The 26107-nt window shown below is 46.2% G+C and overlaps 1 protein-coding gene across 1 annotated transcript in view; it reads left to right on the top strand.

Annotated features, from left to right (window-relative positions):
- Positions 1 to 26107, top strand: part of KCNIP3 (potassium voltage-gated channel interacting protein 3) — a 227157-nt gene that overhangs the window by 35834 nt on the left and 165216 nt on the right. Inside the window, exon 2 of the mRNA XM_077469519.1 lies at positions 21861 to 22029. Within this exon, the coding sequence (XP_077325645.1) occupies positions 21861 to 22029 (169 nt within the window). The remainder of the gene's footprint in view (positions 1 to 21860; positions 22030 to 26107) is intronic.

The following is a 26107-nucleotide window of genomic DNA, read 5'->3' on the forward strand; positions in this document are numbered from 1 at the left end:
TACCCTGTCAAGCCCCTGGTTGCAGGAAAGATATTGGCTCTGTGTATGGACTGCTTTAGATACACATTCATTTTAGAGACTCTTTTGGGCACAGCGTCTAGCAGAGAGGATTTTGTCCCCTTTCACACAAGCTGCAGACTTTACTGCAAAGGAAAGAGATCTGTGGTAGATCGCTGCTGCCTCCTAAATGCAGGGGGGGGGGTGTTGTTGGTGGACAGGTCGGGGGATGGGATATTCACGGATGTCAGTCCGTCCTCAGTCCCCCATTCACTGCACAGTCCCCCTTTTATAGCAGTGTCCACCATCCCCCTTTACATCTAAGTTCCCCTTTAAAGCAGTCCCAGTGTCCTCAGTTCCCCTTCACATCACAGCCCCCTTTACATTACAGTGCCCCTTTACAGTGCAGCCCCCTTTACATTACCGTGCCCCTCTACCTTAATGTAACCGGGACTGCTCTATAAAGGGGTACTGTAATGTAAAGGGGGGATTGTGATGTGAAGGGGAACTGAGGACACTGTGAAACTTCTTTAAAGGGGAGCTGTGACATAAAGGGGACTACACTGTAAAGGGGGCACTGTGATATAAAGGGGCCAGCACTTTAATGATTACAGTGCTCCTTCACAGTTCCCTTTATATTACAGTGCCCCTAGCAATCACAACCTCCTCCATCACAGTGCCCCTGCAGTCTATCCCCCCTTTCCTCTCAAACATGACACTTCCAGTTTCTGCCTCGCCTGCACAGGACTCCTACCTTTTGACAGGGCAGAGACTGTTATCAGTCGGTGTGTCCTCTCTCAGCTCCTCCGCCTGCCCTACAATGTAATTCTATCAGCAGGACAGACAGTGGGAGGAGCTCTCCACTCCGATCTGTAGCTCCTCCCACTTCCTACCCTGCTGATAAGTTGGCACTGTCAGCGGGGCGGGCGGAGGAGGCGGGAGAGGACACACATGCGTGGCTGCACAGAAGGAGGTGAGCAGGAACCACGGTCTGTAATGGCCTTATGTGGACCGTGGTCAGCACTCACCTCCAGTTGTGCGGCTCAGTCATCATCAGGCCACGGACCAGCACCGGTTCTCGGCCCGGGGGTTGGAGTACCAATGCCATAGGGGACTTTACTTTGAAATAGAAGAACACCACAACTACCATAGCCCTGTTTGGCACATGGTATGCTACAAGGTCCTCTTGACTTCAATATGCCAAGATAAAATTGCTGCACAGTGAAGAGAAGCATCACGGCCATGGCAATGTGAATTCCCCCCTCTATCCACCATGTAACTATGTAGGTGGTTGGTAAGAAACACAAGACAACTGCCTGTTTTTACCGCCAGCTGCATTCCAGCTCTTTGGAAATCCCCTTCGCAGCCTATTATATGGCAATGGTGCCATCGAGTTCATGAAATAAAACATATGGAAAATCTTACAAGTCTTCTTAAAGGAACAACCATTAAATTTAGCAATATATGGTCACCCCTGGAAGGACTACTCCCATTCTGAAGAATTGATCCATATCCTAACACTTCCCCTTCCTCTTCAAGGAGCCCTTAGGGTAGATTTTGTTTCATCGCCTATATAAAATCTTTATATCTATGGACCAATTATTCTCCCTGATTAGATCAGGTGTACTAATCTCCCTAACACACTTCCCACCACCTTTTCTGGTCTTATATCATATACTATATATGATTAATAATCATCACTATGCTACTTTTTTTTTTTTTTTTCTACGATTATACATACTATTATCTCATTATTCATTGTGTAATATATCATGTAATATTTATTAGAACACACCATTTTCTCATCTTTGTACATACTATGATAGGGGAAAGGATTTTTTTTGTTTGTTTAATTCATTTCTATTATTATTATTTTTTTCTTATTCATATATTGATTTATATTTACTGTTTGTAGTGAGTGCTTCTCATATGTTTTCTTTGCATTGTAATACTTTAAATCTTAAATAAAAGAATGCAAAAAAAAAATAACTGCAGTGCCTTATGACTACGGAATGCTGGGCTTTCTGCACCGTGTTCTGCTGTGAACTGGCCCTTACTTCAGGATACACACGACTAGAGGAGATAGTTCACTGAACCAGGCAATTCTGCCCCAAGGCAAGATTCATACTGAAAAGCCCAACCAAACTCACGACCTTGGTTTGGGTTGTGTGGACTTCTAGCACGGCTCCACTGGAGGGTCTCACAGCTCAAAGAAAGAAAGAAAATGTACTCAACATGTCATTATTGCTAAACAAACCCGTTGCATCCTCAGGATCACCTGTACATCAAAATATATCTACTGGTTTTGTACAAAAGCGTAGTTACAGGGTTCTTCTTCTTAATGGAAAGCCCGTTTAAGTAGGATGACTCCTGACTTCATCTATAAAGCAGATTGAGAACAATCTTAGAAATTAGCCCTTACTTACCCTTTGCATGCAGACATACTCATGGGACTGAGACAAACATGTTTTAGGCTTAACTACCTGAAATATTCATACTATGAGCCTGATGAAAAATTAACTCTTTCTTCTCAAGGGATAAAAGGCTTGTTCCTTATAAATGCTGTTTCTCTCTACGTGACTAGTGGAAAGGTAATGAGCAGTGACAGCAGGGAGGAGCTTGGCCTGGTTTTCCGATGCACACATGAACTTTTACACCTCACTGAGCAAACTGCAAGAAGGCTTCCTCCTCTTGCTATCATTTGATTCTACTGTTTTCTCCCTTGCATCTAATATTACATTTTGTTTTTAGTCAAACTGCTTCCCTAGATTGCCCTCTGTCTGTATTTTTTATACAGGTAGCTATGATAATGGTCATGTGTTAGAAATTCGACCCGTCGTGTAAAGCAATCCTATTTTTTTAAACACACTCTGATGACAGTCAATCTCAACAGGAACACTTAATCCCCCTCTTCCACCCTTCCTCTAAAATATTTTTCTCTGTGTTTCTGTAAAAAAGAACTTTCAGCATTTAAAAGGTAACTCCACGTAATAGCAAATAAAAAAAATAGCATAACATACACAATTACTACTAGTGTTGGGGCGAACGGTTTGGCCCTAGAATGAGGTCGGCCGAACATTGGCTGTTTTGCCCGTTCATCCAACACCCCAATTTGCAAGGTGTTTAGCGGGTGTTCGTCCCGCTGAACGCCCTGCAATGCACTGCGTGCTACACAGTGCATTTTGTGCTCTGACTGGACAAAGCTTTGCCCAATCAGGGTGCAGTATAAGCTGGTTGGTAAGGCGTGGGGCTGGGAAGATGGCCACGGCATCCTTAACAACCAATAAGTCATCAGCTGTCAATTGGTTTCCCTGCTGACGCTCATTCCCCACCCCCCCCCCTTTTCCCAACTTGCTAGGCTGCATGCCCCGATAAGGGTCTTATATGGATTTTAGGGGGAGCTCCACAACGTTTTTCTTCTTAATTTTTTTTCAATACCCGGATGCCGGTGTTGTGACATATTCAGTCCGGCCATTGAAAAGTGTCCCCCCCCGTACTGCACAGGCGCAGTGCTTGTGCAGTAAGGAGCAGAAGGAGATTCAGGAAAATTTTTGAAGATGAACAGCGCCTGCGCCGTGAGTCGAGGTGCGAGCCCCACCATGCAAATGGACATAGGGCTGCACATATTAGAGGGCCCCTCACGGGCTCCCTTCGCTTGGCACTCTTCGGGCATGGCCTCGCTTCGCTCGGCTCTTTTTATTCTAACTCTATGTCCACTTGGATGGTGAGGCTACAACCTGGACTCACGACGCAAGCGCTGTTCATCTTCGGCTATTTTCGGAATCTGCTTGTCCTGTGTACTGCGCATTCGCAGTACACAGCGGAAACTATCCGACGGGGGACACTATCTGACAGGACACCAGCAATTGCAACCAATTTTAAATGTGGTTTGACTCGTTTTTTTTCTTTAGAAATTTCAGTTTTGATACAGTATGTTTTATGCATGCCACTGATGTGCCACTTTACGGGCAGACTAAGGGGACCCACCAGGCACTGTATTTAAGGGAATTTTTCATTTTTATTATTGCACTTTTAAGTATCAATAAAATCACTGCTCCTGAAAAAACTATTTATTTAAAAAAAATGTTTTTACATTGATACATGTCCCCCAGGGCAATACACGGACCCCTTTTATGGCCAATTACTTGCATATAAGCCTTCAAAATAGGCACTTTTGATTTTTCCTGTTCAGCTCCTATAGACTATATTTAACCACTTAAGGACCGAGCCTCTTTTTGACACTTGTTTACAAGTTAAAATCATTTTTTTTTCTAGAAAATTACATAGAACCCCCAAACATTATATATATTTTTTCAGACACCCTAGAAAATAAAATATCGGTCATTGTAATACTTTATGTCACATTGTATTTACGCAGTAGTCTTACAAGTGAATTTTTGTTTTAAAATACACTTTTTTTTACTTAAAAAATAAGACAACAGTAAAGTTAGCCCAATTTTTCTTTTTTTGGTGTGAAAGATAATGTTACACCAAGTAAATTGATACCCAACATGTCATGCTTCAAATTTGCGCCCGCTCGTGGAATTGTGACAAACTTTAACACTTAAAAATCTCCATAGGTGACCAATTTGGAGTTACAGAGGAGGTTTTTTTCTAGAATTATTGCTCTCGCTCTAACGATCGTGGTGATACCTCACATGTGTTGTTTAAACACTGTTTATATATGCGGGTGTGACTTACGTATGCGTTTGCTTCTGCACGTGAGTTCGGCAGGACGGGGTGCTTTAAAAGAAAAAGTCTCCTTATTTATTTTACTTTTTATTTTTACACTGTCTTTTTTTTTTTTTTTAAAGTGTTGGGTCACTTTTATTCCTATTACAAGGAATGTAAACATTCCTTGTAATAGAAAAAAAGCATGACAAGACCCCTTAAATGTGAGATCTGTGGTCAAAAAGACCTCACATCTCACACTTACACTTAAATGCCATAAAACAAAATGTAAATGTAATTTTTTTTGCCAACAAAAAAAAATTCCCCTTTAAGACCATAGGGCGGAAGTGAAGTTTGACATTGCTTCCACCATCTAATGTTATGGAGCCAAGTGGGGCCATCTTTCCCTCACTCGGCTCCAGACCTGTCAGAGGAGAGGACATGATCGTCTCCGCTGCTACCAACGGCCGGAGGGAGGGCCCCACTTTCGCCCCCGATAAAAGTGATCTTGTGGTAAATCCGCTTCCCATCAGTGCCAACTAACAGTGCCCATCAGTGCCATCTATCAGTGCTCATCCGTGCCACATATCAGTGCCACCTATCAGTGCCCATAAGTGTGGCATATTCGTGCCTCCTCATCAGTGCCACCTAATCAGTGCCCATAAGTGCCCCCTCATCAATGCCCATAAGTGCCACCTCATCAATGCCCATCAGTTCAGCCTATCAGTGCCCATCAGTGCCACCTCATCAGCGCACATTAGTGAAGGTGAAAAATTACTGACAGAAAAAAGTATATTTTTTTTCAACATTTTTGGTCTTTTTTTGTAAAAAAATAAAAAACCCAGCAGTGATTAAATACCACCAAAAGAAAGCTCTATTTGTGTGAAAAAAATGGTAAAAAAATTAGTTTGGGTACAGTGTAGCACGACCACACAATTGTCATTCAAAGTGCAACAGCGCTGAAAGTTGAAAAATGCCCTGTAGGCAAGTGGAAAAAGGAGAATTATATAAAAATAATTATTAGTTGAAACCACTTCTATTCCTTTACATTGGCATTTGAAATGTACAAATGCAACAACTTAGAAACTGGATGAAAGGTTTAGCAGTGGGAAAACACTTTTTGATAACTAAATAGTGCATTTTATATATAGGTATATGCATCAGGCCAAAATGAGGGAGGAATGAAGGACAGAGGGACATTGTTCCAAATCAGGGACAGTTGGGAGCTATGATACAACAGCATTGAGCAGGGGCGTAACTATAGGGGGTGCAGCAGTCGCGACCGCAACCGGGCCCTGTGATGCAGGGGGCCCATGCAGCCCCCTCTACATATGGCTGGCAGCAGCATAGGCAGCTAGGGGTACCAGTGCATCATGCACACGGGTGACTGGAGAGCTCCATGCTCGACTATCGCACTGGCTGCTCTTTAGTTGTGCATTCCCCGCATGACCTGTGTCCTCAGCCGGCTCCTCAGAGTACCCCTCTCCTGCTCCATGCATTGCCACTCAGTCCGATGTCTGTTCTCCCCAGCCAGAGTCCCGCCCCCCCCCCCCCCCCCGAGTCCGACCCACACTGCACTGCATACTTCTCCCGGGTAAACAATCTTTAAGCACACAGATGCAGTTCAGCCCTATGTCTGCCAGCCCCCCTCCTCCCCCGGTCATTCACAGATGATGAAAGGTCTTTCTGGGAGATATGCTGATCACCCGTCCAGCACACTGGATGGAGCCCAGGCCAACATGGATGAGTGCGTGGCCTACAGCTTGGTCATGGTGAGTGAGACAGGAACCCCTTCTCACGTGGGGACAGGGACCCCCACCTCCCCTGGGGACAGGGACCCCTTCTCACCTAGGGGCAGTAACTTCATATGCCCTGGAGAAAAGGACCTCATCTCTTCTGGGGACGGGGACCCCATCCTGCCTAGGGACAGTCCCCCAATGGGGCACCTAAAAAAAAAAAATAATAATAAAATAAAAATACTGATACCAGTGGTGGAACTACAGGGCTCACAAAGGTCATACCTGTGACCACACCCTGGATTTCCACCGCCGGACTTGGAAGGAAGGGACCTGGCTGGGGTTCAGGGGGGCCCTTCATAGTTTCTTGCATCGGGGCCCTGAAGGTTCTAGTTACGCCACTGGCATTGAGGCACCCCCTCTTGGTAATAACAACGTCAACATCTGCATCAAAGAAAACATTCTAGGGATTTAAATTAATGGAGTTAACTTCAAATTGATAACTTGTAAAGGCTTTTAAAGCTGCACTTATAGAGAATTTTAAGTGTCATTGTTTTTTGCAATTTCATGGGCTCACGCAATTTTCAGGGTCAACTAATTTACTCAACGCAACTCCATCTTTTATATTTTACTTAAAAATAAAAATAAAAATTGCAGCTTTCAGTATTTAATTCTACGTGGGCTCTGCTTTCGGAAAATATATAATTGTTTTGGGGTTTAAAGCAATTACTAGCAAAAAATGCAGTTTTCTCTATCGTTCATTGACGGACACAGCATCTCATCTTGACCTTAGGGTTATATCGCCCCTTTAGGATAGGACCAGGGCTGGACTGGGACAAAAATTTGGCCCTGGACTTTATCCAGACCAGCCCACTTTAATTTTTCAAACAAGCACAAAAACTATATAAAACTATACGCAATTGTGCAAAAAAAAAATAGAAGTTGAGGGCGAGCCGCGCAGTCATTACTTTGTCACTGAAACTGGCCCACTGAGCCATCGGCCCACCGGGAAACTCCCTGTAGTCCCAATGGCCAGTACATGCCTGGATAGGACTAGGCAGAAAGTGTTAAAAACAGCAACACTTGCACAGTACCACCCAGGGGTGGTCCCACTGGCTATAACCCCTCACACTGCATCCAGCAGCTCAGTTTTTTTCTGCCTAGTATAGGAGAAGGACCTGGCTCCTGATGAGACCATTGGTCCTGGGAATTTTTTTCTTTTTTCTGCATTTTTGATTCCGGTGATCTTCAATCAACAGCCGGGCTGAGTGACAGGCTGGATAATATAGATCCTTGTAGTTTCCCCAGCCTGGCCATCAAGCATGAGCAGGCCCTAGCTACGCGCTGGGTTGGCCACGACATGCCCCATCTATTCCAGGGGCAGCCAGTGAGCTATAAGGTCTGGGGCACACATATGACCGGGCTACTGCTGTCTGTGTCACAGTGTGCCATGGCTCGCAGCCATACCGTACTGCTCAGGTGATGGGTCTGTCTGTGGAATGTGTCCAGCAGTTCCTGCAGGAGGGGCAAGTATGTTTCCATCTGTCTCGGCAGGATGGAGCAGCTGGGCATACCCTGGGAGATCGACTGGGGGGTCTTTCACTCTCCCTTTCTGTTCTCCCTGTCCTTTTCCTCCTCCCCATGCTATGTGCCGCTGTTTGACTGGGCACATGGGGGTGCGGTGCACGTACTTGGCTGGGAGTCCTCCGGGAGGTGCTCTGGGTCCTGGCAGGGGCTGCACTGGGTGTTGGGGGGCCGCTCATCCTCTTCCCTTTTTTCTGGGCCACGGTGGGTGTACATGCTGTGTGAGCCATGTGGGGATGCCGCCGCGTGCTCCGTGGCTATTTTCCTGGGCCACAGCCATTTTGTGGTAGCCACAGTTAATTCTTTGCCTTCAGCCATTTTCTAGTAGTTCGGCGGCCATTTTCTCTGCTCTCTCAGACGTTCTTTGCTGAGGCGGCTGGCAGTCATTTTCTAGTAGCCTCAGGTGGTTCTGCCTCTAGCACTGGACACTTGTTTCCTTCTAAAACAGCACGCTTCCACACAGACACCTCGTGGCACAGGGGAGAGCAGACAGCAGCACAGCGCAGTACCTGGGTCAGGGTGGTGAGTCCTGCAGGAGGCCCCTCAGTCTGTGCAGCTAGGAGGGTGGACTTTTGTGTGACTTGCCTTAGGTCCCTAAGTGTTGACAGGCGAGTGTGGGTCAGCATGGCATCAGAAGCTGGTGCTTCTTTCCCAGACATCACTGTGATTGCAACTGGTTCCCCTGCACCTGCTGTGCCTATGGACGCTCTGTCGGTGGTCCTGGAGGCCTTTGTTGCCAGGGTGGAAGTGGGGTGCAGGCACAAGGGGGGGTAAAAAGAACCTCCCCCTACCGTCTTCTGGGGAAAGCTCTGATTCAGACTCTGGCCTCACTGTAACTGGCGGCCCCTGTTCTGATGTATCAGAGGATGTGGACCAGGACCGTTTGGACAGTGAGGATGACTCCACAACTGGGTCAGCGCAGGAAAAGGTGCTTGTAGGAGCACTTATTACAGCAGTGCAGGATACCTTAAAAATGGAGGATACGGCGGGGGCATCTACAGAGGTGTTGGTCCCTTTTAGGTCCCACAAGCCAGCCCGCACGCCTAAGGTGATTCCTTACCTAACTTATTTTGATAAGTTTATTTACAAGGAATGGGGAAAACTGCAGCGGGCCTTTTCAGTCCCAAAACGCATGGCAGTGCGTTACCCCTTTGAGGAGAGTTTCCTGAAGAAATGGACATCTCCGATTGTTGACCCCTCAGTATCCAGGTTAAATAAGGTAACCAGATTCCGGTGGAAGGGACTCCTGCTTTCAAGGACCCTGCTGAGAGAAGGGCCAAGGCGGTTGCCTGGTCCATGTTTACCGTGGTGGGGTCAGCATTGCGGCCAGTGTTTGCCATTGCCCTGGTGTCACAGACGCTTACTGAATGGGCTGAATTGTTGCACCGCGAATTGGTGAAAGCAACAGGCTTCCCTGGTCGGCGTGGAGCTGGCAGATCAGTTGGTTCAGGGCATTAGGTATGTCTGTGATGCAGCCTTAGATATGGCCCCTTTGCCCTCTAGAGCCTCAGCAGTATAAGCAGTAGTGCTACGTCGCCTGATTTGGCTGAAATGCTGGTCTGCGGACCAGGCATCTAAGAAAGCACTGGCGGACTTGCCCTTCCAGGGAGAAAGGTTATTTGGAGCCTCGCTGGATGACATTATTAAGAATATTACTGGAGAAAAGAGTACGTTGCTCCCACAGTCCAGGAAAAGTAGGGAGCCGCGCCGTAGGCAAGTGCCCTCCTTTTCCGCTCAGAAGCGTTTTTTTTCGTCCGCCCGGATTGGCAGGTAAGCGTTCCCAGTCCGACAAGGTGCCTGCTGAGGGACAAAAGTGTCCCTGGTTTCGCAAGCCAAACAAGCCTGCAAGCAAACCTGTAACCGCATGAAGGCTTGCCCCCCGCCAGACTCTCGGGTAGTGGGTCGCCTTCGGGAGTTTGCAGCTCGGTGGACCATCTTGCTTTCCGACCAGTGGGTCTGCAAACTGGTTTCCTCATGGTACAAGATAGAGTTTCTTTCTTGTCCTCCAAGCAGATTTATTTACTCAAACCTTCATTTTCTTCCGGCTCGTCGGGAAGCCCTGTTCGGGGCAGTACAGGACCTGCTGCTGCGCGGGGTGATAGTACCTGTACTGACACCGGAAAGGTTTCAGGGATTCTACTCCAATCTGTTTGTAGTCCCAAAGAAGGAAGGGGTCCATCCGGTCCTAGACCTCAAGGCCCTCAACAGCTTTGTGAAAGTACAAAGGTTCAGGATGGAATCAGTTCGCTCAGTGGTCGCTGCACTCCATCAAAGGGATTTTCTGGCATCCCTGGACATCAAGGATGCATACTTGCATCCCCATATGCATCAAGCATCAGAGGTTTCTGCGATTTGTGGTCGGGGTCGAGCACTAACAATTTGTAGCTCTCCCTTTTGGCCTGGTGTCGGCACCGAGGGTCTTCACCAAGGTTAGGGATTAGTGATGGACGAACTTCCGACGGGACGTTTCGCGAACGCGGCCGATAGTTTGCGAACCGGAACGTTTGCGGCGGGCCCCATTGACTTCAATGGGAGGCGAACTTCGCAAACCTACAGGTCAAATTTTAAGCCACAAAATAATTAATAGCTGTGCAAACATAGTCCCACCACATGGCCAATGACATAACACATGTATGAGGTGAATCTGGAATCGACAACTACAAGCATTCTTTTTTTATATGGGAAATTGTTGTGACAATTCAGGACTGTGGAGCGCATGAAGGCAATGGAGGAGAGGGAAGGTCAGGGTAGGCAAAGAGGGTGCAGGAGATGATCACCAGCAGCGTGACATACAGCAATGACACCTGCACCGTGATAGAGTCATCTGACAACAGCACCGTAATAGAGAGCACTGACATCAGCAGCGTGACATAAAGCTCTAACACCAGCACCGTGATATACAGCACTGACAGCAGCACCGTGATAGAGAGCACTGACATCAGCAGCGTGACATACAGCAATGACACCTGCACCGTGATAAAGTCATCTGACAACAGCACCGTGATAGAGAGCACTGACATCAGCAGCGTGACATACAGCAATGACACCTGCACCGTGATAGAGTCATCTGACAACAGCACCGTGATAGAGAGCACTGACATCAGCAGCGTGACATAAAGCACTAACACCAGCACCGTGAAATGCAGCACTGACAGCAGCACAGTGATAGAGAGCACTGACATCAGCAGCGTGACATACAGCAATGACACCTGCACCGTGATAGAGTCATCTGACAACAGCACCGTAATAGAGAGCACTGACATCAGCAGCGTGACATAAAGCTCTAACACCAGCACCGTGATATACAGCACTGACAGCAGCACCGTGATAGAGAGCACTGACATCAGCAGCGTGACATACAGCAATGACACCTGCACCGTGATAAAGTCATCTGACAACAGCACCGTGATAGAGAGCACTGACATCAGCAGCATGACATAAAGCACTAACACCAGCACCGTGATATACAGCACTGACAGCAGCACCGTGATAGAGAGTACTGACATCAGCACCGTGATATACAGCACTGACACCTGCACCGTAAGCAGCCCCAGGAGGAAGTCAGCATAGCACAGGGATGGTGGGAGCCCCTCATAATGAGCATAGCACAGGGATAGTGGGAACCCCTCATAATGAGCATAGCACAGGGATGGTTGGAGCCCCTCATAATAAGCAGCCCCAGGAGGATGTCAGCATAGCACAGGGATGGTGGGAGCCCCTCATAATAAGCAGCCCCAGGAGGATGTCAGCATAGCACAGGGATGGTGGGAGCCCCTCATAATAAGCAGCCCCAGTAGAAATATGACACCGCTCAACCTCTTCAAAGAGGAGGGTACGGGCATATAGTACGGTGTGCTTTTTTTGGACAAGGAAGTGAGCCAAATGAAGTAAGAAGGTCTCTGTGCTCGATTAAAAAAATTGTTTATAGACATATACATGGTCTACTGGTCACATGTGTTGAATTCCTCCGAGATCCATGCCTCATTCATTTTTAGAAATGTGAGGTAGTTAACACTGTTGTGAGCTAGGCGAGTACGCTTATCGGTCACGATCCCCCCTGCTGCGCTGAACGTCCTTTCGGACAGGACACTGGATGAGGGGCAAGCCAACAGTTCGATTGCAAATTGGGCAAGCTCTGGCCAGAGGTCAAGCCTGCCCACCCAGTAGTCCAGGGGTTCATCACTCCTCAGAGCGTCCACATCGGCCGTTAACCTGATGTAGTCGGACACCTGACGGTCTAGGCGTTCCCTGATGCTGGATCCGGATGACACCTGTCGATGGGTCGGCTGAAAGAATGACCTCATATCCGAAGTCACCAACACATCTTCAAACCGGCCTCTTCTTGCAGGCGCTGTTGGATTGGTACCCGCAACTCCTTCTCTGGGAGTGGGAATTGCTCCTCTGCCTGTGCACGCAAAGGAAGAATGCAGCATTTCTCGAAGCAAGGCCTGGAAGTGCTAAATTCTGCCAGCCCTCTGTGACGGCGGTAACATTTCCGCCATTTTGTGTTTGTACCGGGGGTCTAAGTACGTTGCCACCCAGTACTGGTCCTTGACCCTTATGCTTTTTATACGGGGGTCCCTATTAAAACACTGGAGCATGAAGGCCCCCATTTGCACTAAAGTGGAAGCGGTGTGGTGGCCAGGCTCCTGCTCATCATCCAGGATAATGTCGTCCTCTTCATTCTCCTCTCCCCATCCACGCACAACAGGGATCTCAGAAAGGTTTAAAGCATGCTCTTCTTTCTCCTCCTCATCCGCCCCGGCACCATCCTCCTCTGACTCCTTTTCAGACTCCTGTTGTTCACTTGTCTCAGATAGAGTAGCCCCCCCTGGGAATTCATCCAGCATTGCGACTTCCTCATCTTCCCGCTCCTGCTCCTCTACAGCTTGATCAATGACACGACGCAATGCACGCTCCATAAAGAAGGCATAAGGTACCATGTCACTGATGGCGCCATGGCTGCGACTGACCAGTTTGGTGATCTCCTCAAATGGGCGCAGAAGTCTGCATGCGTCGCGCATGAGCAGCCACTGGCGCAGTGAAAAAAAACCCAGCTTCCCAGAACCTGTTCTACCGCAGAGTTCATACAGGTAGACGTTAACTGCACGTTTCTGCTGGAGCAGCCTATCAAGCATATAGAAGGTTGAGTTCCATCGCGTCGGGCAATCGCAAATAAGACGTCTGACCGGCAGATTGTGTCGCCGCTGAATGTCAGCAAGGCGAGCCATGGCCATGTAAGATCTTCTGAAATGGGCCGAGATTTTCCTTGCCTTCCGCAAGATGTCCTGGACCCCAGGGTATTTGACAAGGAATCGCTGCACGACCAAGTTTAAGACGTGTGCCATGCATGGCACGTGCGTGATTTTGCCCTGTTTCAATGCGCTAAACAGATTGGCACCGTTGTCACACACCACTTTACCAACTGTCAAATTGAGCGGTGTTAGCCACTGATCTGTGAACGCAAAGCTGAAAGGAGTGCCGGGCCAGTGTGGCTCTTGGCTTCCAGGCACAACAGACGCAGCATGGCATGGCAACGTCTCACCTGGCATGTCGAATAGGTTCTGGGGAGCTTGGTGCGGCGCAGCGGAAGACACGTAAGCAGCGGAAAAGGAGGAGTCAGCCGAGGAGGAGAGGGAGGAGGATGGAGTAGGAGGAGGAGAAGAAGAGTCAGGCCTGCATGCAATCCGTGGCGGTAAAACCAAATCTACACGGGTGCCATGGGTTACATGCTTGACGGCCATCAGAAGGTTCACCCAGTGGGCAGTAAAAGTGATATACCTTCCCTGCCCGTGTTTGCTAGACCACGTGTCTGTGGTCAGATGTATCTTGGCACCGACACTGTGTGCCAGAGATACATTCACTTGCCGCTGAACATGGCCATATAGCTCTGGGATGCACTTCTGTGAGAAATACTTCCTTCCTTGGACCTTCCATTGTGGTGTTCCAATGGCCACAAATTTGCGAAAGGCCTCCGAGTCCACCAGTTTATATGGCAGTAGTTGGCGGGCTATGAGTTCTGACAAGCCAGCCGTCAACCGTTGGGCAAGAGGGTTATCCGGCGTCATAATTTTTTGACGCTCGAACATTAGGCCCACGGAAGCCTGCCTTTTTGCAGAAAAACGTGAGCTTGGCGTGATGGAAGGTGAAGTGGAGGACAATTGTGAGGAGAGAGGAGAAGGAGAAGTAGAAGACGAGGCTGGACGGTGAGAGCCTGGAGTGTGGCTTTGTGTGTTCCGTTGCTCCCACTCGGCTCGGTGATGGCTCATGTGCCTTCTTAAGGCGGTCGTCCCTAGGTGAGTGTTGGGCTTACCGCGACTAATGCGTTGACTGCAAAGATTACAGATAGCAACGCTATTGTCAGCAGCGGACACGTTAAAAAAAGCCCACACTGCGGAGCCATGTGCCGGTGTCCTGGGAGCGCCAAATGTGACCGTACATGGTCGATGACTCGCTCCTGATACATTTGCAGTCTGCTTTGTCCCTCCTGTGCAATGTAAGTTATTCCTGCTTCTCCTCCCTATCTGCTGGTCCATATCTCCCTCTGAACTCCCCTCCTCTTCCTCTCTTGTGGGCACCCACGTGACATCACTAGACACGTCATCGTCAACGTCACCTTCTCCACCGCTATAAGTAGAGATCTCGGAGTAGGCAGCAACACCGGGGACCAACCTCTTCCTTGGGCTGATCTGGGTACTGTCGTCAGACTGCTGAGTAGCGGTTGCTGCTACCTCCTCTTCCTGATCCAATACCAAGAGTGGCTGCGCATCAGAAATGTCTTGATATGGATCGGAAAATAATTCCTGTGACTCAAGCGGAAGGTATGTGTTGGTGGTGGTGGTGTTGTTGGTGGTAGTGTCTTTGGGGGTGCACATAGCAGAGAGTGAAGAAGAGGGTGCAGATCGAGAGGATGAGGAGGGTGCAGAAGAGTAAGGCTGAGTGAGCCACTCAACCAAGTCTGGTGCGTCCTTTAAAGTAATTGAACTCACCTTCTGCAACTTCCCACTGTGGCTCAAGCCTGTTGCTCCTGCCCTACCCCTACCACCCCTGTGGAAGGGCCTGCCTCTTCCTCTGCCTGTCATTTTTTAAATGACCCTGTGACAAAACTCTCAGTCCCTATACCGATGAAGGACTGCTGCAGTATAGGGCAGCGGTCAGCAGTAGTGCACCTCAACCCTATGTATTGTGGACCTATACCAGTCCTTATAGAATAGCAGACTGTACCTCACTCAACCCTATGTACTGTAGTACCCTATACCTTACCAGTCCCTATAAGGACCTTTGTGGAACAAGTAGGTTGTGTGTGCGTGATTAGCAGACTGTGCGTCAGTCCCTATACAGATGAAGGACTGCTGCAGTATAGGGCAGCGGTCAGCAGTAGTGCACCTCAACCCTATGTATTGTGGACCTATACCAGTCCTTATAGAATGGCAGACTGTACCTCACTCAACCCTATGTACTGTAGCACCCTAGGCAGACCAAGTTACCAGTCCTTATAAGGACCTTTGTGGAACAAGTAGGTTGTGTGTGAGTGATTAGCAGACTGTACGTCAGTCCCTATACCGATGAAGGACTGCTGCAGTATAGGGCAGCGGTCAGCAGTAGTGCACCTCAACCCTATGTATTGTGGACCTATACCAGTCCTTATAGAATAGCAGACTGTACCTCACTCAACCCTATGTACTGTAGTACCCTATACCTTACCAGTCCTTATAAGGACCTTTGTGGAACAAGTAGGTTGTGTGTGAGTGATTAGCAGACTGTACGTCAGTCCCTATACCGATGAAGGACTGCTGCAGTATAGGGCAGCGGTCAGCAGTAGTGCACCTCAACCCTATGTATTGTGGACCTATACCAGTCCTTATAGAATAGCAGACTGTACCTCACTCAACCCTATGTACTGTAGTACCCTATACCTTACCAGTCCTTATAAGGACCTTTGTGGAACAAGTAGGTTGTGTGTGAGTGATTAGCAGACTGTACGTCAGTCCCTATACCGATGAAGGACTGCTGCAGTATAGGGCAGCGGTCAGCAGTAGTGCACCTCAACCCTATGTATTGTGGACCTATACCAGTCCTTATAGAATAGCAGACTGTACCTCACTCAACCCTATGTACTATAGCACCCTACACCAGGTTATTACCTTACCAGTCCTTATAAGGACCTTTGTGGAACAAGTAGGTTGTGAATGATTAGCAGACTGCAGCAGAAGGGCAGCAGTCAAGTATAATATTCTTTCTATATTTGGAAGAAAGAATATTATACGTGTACAAGCCTATTACCATACCACTGATACCAGTCCTGAAAAGAACCTTTGTGGACCTAATATAGTAACAGCTACTGATTAAACTGACCCTCACTGCCTCACACACTGCTTCCTGCCTGTCCCTATATAAACTGACAAAACAGAGGCTACTGGAACAATAACTGGAATAGCACTTTTGTGGACCTGATAGTAACAGCTAATGACTAAACTGACTGTCCCTACAGCAGACACACCATCCTGTCCCTTTCTCTAAACTGACAAAAGACACTGAGGCTGCTGCAACAATCAGTAGCACAGCAAACCTATATACACCTAACACCTATACCAGTCCTGAAAATAACTTTTGTGTACCAAATAGCTAGCGATTTGGGTCACTGCAATCTCTCCCTGCTCCACACAGCAACCTCTCCCTATAGTAACAGAAGAAAGAATGTAAAATGGCCGCCGGATCGGGTGTTTTTATAATTTAGGGGGAATGTCCAAGTGTCCATGTGCTGTAATGTCTCAATTGGCTGTCCTGTACCCCATGATGGATGTGTCATCATAGGTCAAAGTTCTTTTACACAGTAAACACGGAAGTCCGCCGGGCGAACAGCGCCAATAGTCCGCCGAACGGGCGGGCCGCGAACAGCCGAAATTCGCCGCGAAACGACCGCCGGGCGAACCATTCGGCCATCACTATTAGGGATCACAATCGTGGGTTACCTGGAAGACCTCCTTCTGAGGGCAGCTTCTGCCTCAGAATTAAGGGAGGATGTGGCAATCACCATGCAATCTCTTCGGGAGTTTGGTTGGGTACTGAACCTACAGAAGTCAGTGTTGGTGCCGACTCAATGCCTGGAGTACCTGGGCTTGCTTCTGGACTCCTCAGAGGCGAGAGTCTTTCTCCCTTCAGTTGCAGACTCTTCAAGCTGCGGTAAAGTTGTTGGTGTCCTGCAGGTGGTCATCGCTGCGTTTTTGCATGTGAGTCCTGGGTCTCATGGTAGCCACTTTCAAGGCGGTATTGTATGCTCAATTACACACTTGAGTCTTTCAAAAGGAGATATTGTCCAAATGGGACAAATCTCCGTTGTCCCTGGATTGTCAAATTCAGGTGAGCCAGCTAGTTGGGGATTCCCTGCTCTGGTGGCTGAGGTCGCCGCCCCTTCGGTCTGGGAAGTTGTTCCTTCCTCTTCCTTGGACGGTGATCACAACGGATGCCAGCCTCACTGGTTGGGGGGGAGTTTGGGGCGTACAGTCAGCCCAGGGTTGGTGGACCCAGGAAGAATCCAGCCAGCTAGTCAGGGATTCCCTGCTCTGGTGGCTGAAGTCGCCAGCCCTACGGTCCAGGAAGTTGTTCCTTCCTCTTCATTGGACGGTGATCACAACAGACGCCAGCTTGACTGGTTTGGGGGGAGTTTGGGGCGTGCAGTCAGCCCAGGGTTAGGGGACCCAGGAAGAATCGCGCCTGCCAATCAATGTACTGGAGCTTCAGGCAATCAGGCTTTGCCTCTCCACATGGACACAGAGGCTGCAGGGCGTCAAAGAACAAGGAGCTCGGCTGCAGCACTGGAGGTCGCTCACATCCTGCGGTGGGAAGAGCGGTGCCTCCCGGCTCTATTGCCCGTGTACATTCTGGACGTAGAAAACTGGCAAGCGGATTACCTGAATCGCCAGATGCTGGACCAAGGGGAATGGTCACTACATCCAGATGTATTTCGGCTCCTTTGCCTAAGGTGGGGCACGCCAGATGTGGATCTCTTGGCATCTCGACTCAATCGGAAGGCACAGAGGTTGTGGCCAGTTCAAAGGATCCCTGGACGGACGCGGCAGACGCGTTGGTGGTTCCATAGGGTCATTATCAGCGGATTTATGCCTTCCCCCCCACTCAAACTTCTACCATGTCTTCTTCGCAGAGTGGAGGCCAAGGGGGTTCCGGTGATTCTAATTGCCCCATATTGGCCTTGCCGACATAGTACGAATGGTGGCAGATGTTCCTTGGCAACTGCCGATGCGAGAGGACCTTCGGTCGCAAAGTCCAATATTTCATCCTGCTTTACCGTCACTGGCTTTAACGGCATGTTAGGAAGAGAAGCAGGAAGACAATAGCAAATGTTTATTTGCTAGTGTCACAAGTGGGTGGGGTTGTGCTCTGTGCCCTGAGCCCAACTTTTTTGAAGCCAATTAGAGCCACCAGCTCTAATCATGTACTTAAAAAAAAAAACTCATAGAGACTGGCACCCCATGTGGAAATCAGGGGCTGGCACATAGAGATGAGGGGGCGGCATCCCTGCACCCCTTATGGACTGATACTGGCCTTATTCAAAGTTATTACTGATTACCTTCTGTATTAATCAAAACTTTATGAGTTGTACAGGTTCAGTAAAGTTATTGTGTTCTGCATATGGTGTATCTGTCATGTGGTATAACTGCCTGAGTTTACATTAAATCGATTCCCTATACCCTTATAGTAAGGTTTGTTTCCTTAAACTGTATTTGTGGGCCTTGTCCACACAGGGCATACAATACTGTACACCTGCACTTGGCCATGTTTACCTGCATGGGGATGCATAGGTGATCCATACATCTCCATGCAGGAAGTCCCATTGATTTCTATTGGTTGTGTCTGTTCAGCTGCTGTGTCCTTATATGACATTCATGTTAGTGCAGGTGCGTGTCCCCAAATGCATACAGAGTGAGTTCAGGAACACACACCCTGAACTCAAAGGATTTATATAGCGCCATTTGCAATTTTTAATTACAATAAAGTTCAGTGAAGGGGGCATAGGAGGGTCCTGCTCATGGAGCTTACAATCTAAAAGGAGGAGAAAGTGGTACAAGAGGTAATAGCTTTGGGGAGGACTTGGTGGAGGGGCCTAAGTACAGTTTTTAGGTAGTAGGCTTCCCTGAATAAATGTGTTTTCAGGAATCGCCTAAAGGCAGACAGCGTAGGAGCTAATCAGACATACTGGTGTAGGGCAGTGATTGGATAAGGGGTCGAAGGAGAGGTCAGAGTCTATGATCATACCTAGCACCCTTCCATGTGTGGAGGGAAAAATAATTGTGCTATTGATTTCAATAGTGAAGTCATGGATCTGGGAGTAGGAAATATTACAAACACAGTTTTAAACAGACTGAGTTTGAGATAATGGTGTGACGTACATACTGATAAGTTGCTCAGTAATTTTGTTACACATGAGATCGAGGGGTTAGCTGGGGAGTAGAAAGATAGATCTGGGTGTCATGAGCATAGAGGTGATGTTGGAAGGCATGGGAAGTCATCATCTTGCCCAGAGAAGAGGTGTAAAGAGAGAATAGGAGGGGCCCAAGGAGGAGCCTTGTGATACCCCAACAGAAAAAGGAAGAGCAATGGCTAACTGTGTCAAAGGCAGTGTAAAGGTCCAAGAGTTTGAGTATGGAGCAACAGCCATTGGTTTTAGCAATTAGTAGGTCGTTAGTGAATTTTAATAGGGCAGTTTCAATGGAATGTTGTGAGTGGAAGCCAGACTGTAGGGGGTCAATAGAATTATTATCAATTAGGTAGCAAGTCATACAGTTCTGGACAAGGCATTGAAGAAGCTTGGGTGTAAACGAGAGCAGAGAGATGGGGTCCACTGATGGTTTTCTATATTATAGGGGTAACTAGTACATGTTTGAGAGGGGAGGGAAAGGTGCTGGTAGAAAAGGAGAGATTAAAAATGTGGGTTAGAGAATGTAGGACAGAACAGGACGGGGGACACAGACGTTGTGAGGGGACAGGTGGGGACGTAAGGCTCAGAAAGGAATTTGGCAACTTCCTCAGAGGTAACAAGGTCAAAGGAGGAAAGTATTGAGTGTGGTTTTGGAACTGGTATGTTGGTTGAAGGAGAAAGCTGGAGACTGGAGATCTCATCATAAATTGTATCAATTGTTTTTAAAATGATTGGCAATCTCCTGGGCATTAACCCCTTGAAGCCGATCTAATGAAAATATGCCACCTTCAACTTCGAGGGATTGTACTGGGGTGATGCTTGTAGCTGTTATTACAAGCAGTGGGAGGAAATGTCGCCCACATCCACCAGCTGGCCAGAAACCCAAACAAAGCCAGAACCGACTTTGATCGGGTCTCGAATCTAGTAACTCGGAAGCGATGTTATGACATCACTTCCAGTTTACTGAAGACTTAAAGGCAACAGATTTAAAAAAAAAACAGGTAACCTGTAGATTTTTTTTTAAAGTGTCGCCTATGGAGATTTTTAAGTACCGTAGTTTGTCACCTTTCCACAAGCGTGCGCAATTTTAACCACTGCACATATACTGCGGCAGAGAGGCCTGGCTGTGCAAACCAACATACCAGTATGTTGGTCTGTGCATGAGATACAGCGGGCAAGCACTGGTGCGATCGCAGTAAAGAGAGGCAGAGCGGGGATATGCCTATGTAAATAAGGCTGTTCCTAGTGATCAGGAACAGCGATCTCTGTGTTGTCCCAGTAAGCCCATCCTCCACACAGTTAGAACTCACCCAGGAAACACAGTTAACACCTTGATTGCCCACTAGTGTTAACCCCTTCCCTGCCAGTGTCATTTATACATTGATCAGTTGTTGTTTTTTAAGCGCTGATCACTGTAATAATGTCACTGGTCCCCAAAAAGTGTTACTCAGGGTCATATTTGTCCGCCGCAATGTTCCAGTAACTTTTGTGCAAACCAATAAATATACAGTTATTGCGATTTTTATACCAAAAATATGTAGAAGAATACATATTACATGTAGAAGAATACATATTGGCCTAAACTAATGAATAAATTAGTTTGTTTATATTTTTTTGGGGATATTTATTATAGCAGTCTTTTTTTTTTTCAAAATTTTCGGCCTTTTTTTGTTTATAGCGCTAAAAATAAAAACCACAGAGATGATCTAATACCACCAAAAGAAAGCTTTATTCCCATTTGAAAAAAGGGACATCAGTTTTGTTTGGTTACAACATCATACAACAGCGCAATTGTCAGTTAAATCGACACAATGTTGTATCGCAAAAAATTGGGGTAAATCCTTCCAGGACTGAAGTGGTTAAAGCATGACATGTTGGGTAGCTATTTACTCGGCTTAGCATCATCTTTCACACTATACAAAAAAAAATTGGGGTAACTTTACTGTTTTTTTTTTGTTTTTGTTTTTTTTATTCATGTAAATTTCTTCCCAAAAAATTGCATTAGAAAGACTGCTGCTCAAATACAGTGTGACGTAAAATATTGTAAGGATTGACATTTTATTCTCTAGGGTCTCTGCTAAAATATATCTATATAATGTTTGGGGGTTCTTAGTAAATTTCCTAGCAAAAAATACTGATTTTAACTTGTTAGCAACAAGTGTCAAGCATGAAGGGGTTAAGTACGTTATTAGATGGAGGGAGAGGGGGGTGAAGTAGGGAACTACCTGTAAAAAAGAGCTGGTGAAAAATGGATGAAAGGGCTTTGATGAGAGTGGTGTAATGGTAACGGTGCATCCCTGTGTGGGTAAATATGGCCCTGCACAGGCATGTACACCTTTTAGGAATTAGGCCCACATGATAGATGTATAAATATAAATGATATAATACCACTTGCAATCCCAGCTGACGTGCAGTATCTTTATGTCTATGTGCAGCAAGATGACATTAAGGAGAACGATGGCAGTTTACTTGGAGACCCTGGGCAAACTTCCCCCGAGAAGAAGGATGGAGTGAAGTGGCAGAGGCCACGTCTCACCCGCAGAACTCTGATGAAGTGCTGCCTGGTTAAGTGGATACTTTCCAGTACATCACCACAAGGTCCAGGTAATAAAAATGTACCAAAATGAATATCTGATTTTAATGTATTGTAACATTATTGTATTGTAATATAATGTAACTCAGACCTTCTGTTGAATTTCTGACTTTTACAAATGTAGCCAGTTAGTTTTTCCTATTTCCAAGCACTTATTGGCAAATCTAAATTTCATGATTCACTTGTACATGTTCAAAATATATGTTGAAAATATAGAATATACTGTATATTATATAACGTTCCACTCTATATGACTGTAATAATATATGCACGACCCAATATTTGTATATTCAATTGGCATCTACTTGAAAATATTGAATATACAGTTGATAAAATAATTATTTGATTATCTTGCAAATTTTGTAAGTTTCACCTACTTACAAAGAAGTAAGGAGTCTAGCATTTTTATCATAGGTGCATTTTAAATGATAGAGACCCCCTTTACAGCAGGTGACCCTTTTACATCAGGTGTCCCAATCAAAGCCCCCCTTTACAACAGGTGTCCCCATCAGAATCACCTTATAAATCAGGTGTCCTCAACCAAAAAATCCATAAAAAACACATGATACAAATGTTATAAATTGAGCTACAGTTCAGTGAGTAAAATAAATTTGATCCCCAAGCAAAACATGACTTCAGATTTGGAGGAGAAACCCTTGTTGGCAAGCACAGAGGTAAGATGTTTCTTGTTGGTAGCAGCTGGTGCTCATATTTATTTTTTATTTTTTGGTGGGGGGGGGCGCAAACAAACTGAAAAATTAAACTGTTAGTAATGCAGGACTGTAAATAGCCTTTTATCAGGTGATTATGTATCATTGCTGCTAGATAAAACTGTGCCCATCATATGATCATATGCAGCCTCACTGTGCCCCTCAATTTCAGCCTCACTGTGCCCATCAGTTGCAGCCTTACTGTGCCCATCATACGCAGCCTCACTGTGCCCATCAATTTCAGCCTCACTGTGCCAATTAATTGCAGCCTCTCTGTGCCCATCACAGTAGGCCAATCACATCCATATTTCAAGTAAAATAAAATAAAACCAGTTAACATAAGGTCTACTCATCATAGCCCCCTTTTACATCAGATGTCCTAATCAGAGTCCCCCTTTACAACAGGTGTCCCCACCATAACCCCCTATACATCAGGTGTCCCAATCATAGTCCCCCTTCACAACAGGTGTCCCCATCAGCATCCCCCTAGAAATCAGGTGACCTCATCAGAGTCGTTCTTTACATCAGGTGTCCCCATCAGAGTCTTCCTTTACATCAGATGTCCCCATCAGAGTCCCCCTTTACTTCAGATGTCCCCATCAGAGTTCCCCTTTACATCAGATGTCCCCATCAGAACTAAGTTGGTGACCAGGTTTGCACACATCTCAGGATGGATTTTGGTCCACTCTTCTTTACAGATCTTCTCTAAATCCCTAAGGTTTCTTGGCTGTTTCTTGGCAACTGGAAGTTTCAGCTCCCTCCATAAACTTTCTATAGGATTAAGGTCTGGAGTCTGACTAGGCCACTCCATGACCTAAATGTGCTTCTTCTTATGCCACTCCTTTGTTGCCATGGCGGTATGTTTTGGGTCATTGTCATGCTGGAAGACCCATCCACGACCCATCTTCAGTGTTCTGGCTGAGGGAAGACCATTCTCATCCAAGATTTTACAATACATGGCCCCCATCCATTGGCCCCTCAATGTGGCAAAGTCAGCCTGTTCCTTCAGCAGAGAAACAGCACCCAAGGCATCATGTTTCCACCTCTGTGCTTGACTGTAGGGATCGTGTTCTTATGGTCATAGTCAGCATTTTTCTTCCTCCAAACATGGCAAGTCGAGTTAATGCCAAAGAGCTTAATTTTGGTCTCATCTGACCACAGCATTTTCTCACAATCCTCCTCTGAATCATTTAGATGTTCATTAGAATGACTGTACATGTGCCTTGTTGAGGAGGGGGATCTGCCATGTTTGGAGGGAGAAAAATGCTGACTTTGACCCTAAGAAAACATCCTTACAGTTAAGCATTAAGACTCTTTGGGGCAGTTTCTCTGTTACAGGTGCAGAGTGACTTTGCCGCATTGGGGGGCCAATGGACGGGGCTAAGTATTGTAAAATCTTGGATGAGAACCTTTTTCCCTCAGCCAGAACACTGATGATGGGTCATAGATCAGTCTTTCAGCATGAATATGACCCAAAACATACTGCCAAGGCAATAAAGGAGTGGCTCGAGAAAAAGTGCATAAAGGTCATGGAGTGGCCTAGCCAGTCTCCAGACCTTAATCCTATAGAAAATTTATGGTGGGAGCTGAAACTTCCAGTTGCCAAGAGACAGCCAGGAAACCTTAAGGATTTAGAAAAGATTTGTAAAAAAGAGTATACCAAACTCCCCTGAGATGTGTGCAAACCTAGTAACCAACTACAAGAATTGTCTTACCTCTGTGCTTGCCAACAAGAGTTTCTCCACCAAGTACTAAGTCATGTTTTGCTTGGGAATTAAATATGTATTTTCCTCACTGAACTGCAACTTAATTTATAACATTGGTATCATGTATTTTTTTGTAAGTGGGCAAACTTACAAAATCTGCTGGGGATCAAATAATTATTTTCCTCACTGTACTTATTGAAACAGAAAAATATATCATATGCAATTTTAATGCAAACATGAAGTATTTGTGGGTGTTTCTACATATTTAGCATATTAAAATGTATCCAATGCTTAGTGTGAGGGATTCTGTATATATGCACAGTGTTCATTAAATCTGCAATTATTTCTACAGGAGAACAAGCTGTAATAACAACACATCATGTGCTATTATCATCCATTTCATGCGCAAGCTGAGATGTACGAAGTGTGCATTATTCTTTGTCTTTATCATAAAACGAAATACAAGCTTTGAGCAAGCACTGGCCAGCCTCTGCATAAGAAGACCCAATGGGCCTTTAGATGGTCAGTTAAGGCAACTCTGTTGAACCGTGTATATCGGCCCAAAGTGTAACACAGGATGTGCATACCTTTTTATAGATCTTAAAACAGCAGCAGCACCCTACAGTAGCCACAAGGTGGAGCTTTGGTGACATGAATATTCTAAGGCTCATCCCAATAACGCAAATGTCTCTTGAAACCAAAAACATGTTTATTTGTCAGATGTTCAGTATTTGTCCTTTAAACCTGACATTTATTGGGGTCCTATTACAGGCATATCCCACTTTTAAGTACACAATGGGGTTTATTTATTAAAGCTGGAAAGTGCAAAATCAGTCTCACTTATGCCTAGAAACCAATGAGCTTCTAACCCCAGCTTGTTCATTTAAGCTTTGGTAGCTTTGGAGCTAGAAGCTCATTGGTTTCTATGCAGAAGTGAGCCTGATTTTGCACTTTCCAGCTTTAGTAAATAAACCCCATTGTGTACTTAAAAGTGGGGTATGCCTGTACTCCCACTGACACCAATAATGGGGTCCTATTACTCCCACTGATACTAATGATGCGGTCCAATGATGGGGCACTATTCTATAGGCGTTATGTTTTTTTTTACTTCCACTGACCACCATGTCTGGGGCATTTTCTACTTCCTCTGATGCTGGGGTAACCTCTACTCCAACCGATCACAGTGTGTTCCCCCCGAAGCCTAAAAGACAATAAACAGGCCCTCTGTTTAAAAAGTTTGGAGACCCCTGCTCTACTCAAAAATAGTAAAACAAAAACATAACACAATAAGGTTTGTGAACATGATTTCTACTACTTAATGCTAAACATACTTTATTGATGCACAATTGGGTTAAACTGGGAGGAAGTGAAACCATATACATATCATTAAATCAGATTCAGGGTGGGCCCCAAAAGACCATGGGAACAGTACATATTCTAACCTAACCACTAAGTTGGCACTAATTATAACCAAGTCCAATAGCCTTTATTTTATATTTAGAAACATTTAAGCTCAGTTCACACTGCCGCGACTTGGGTTTCGACTTGTGAGACCCCAAGTCGCATGACATTTGAAATCCCATCTTAGTCAATGAGAGCTGTCTTAATTAGCACTACTAAAGACTTTAAGATGACTTCTATCCTACTTGTGCACATAGACTTTAATGGAACTC

Source organism: Lithobates pipiens, unplaced genomic scaffold (genome assembly GCF_037356315.1).
Source record: "Lithobates pipiens isolate NorthernLeopardFrog02 unplaced genomic scaffold, aLitPip1_a1.2 Scaffold_8, whole genome shotgun sequence".
Taxonomy (NCBI): domain Eukaryota; kingdom Metazoa; phylum Chordata; class Amphibia; order Anura; family Ranidae; genus Lithobates; species Lithobates pipiens.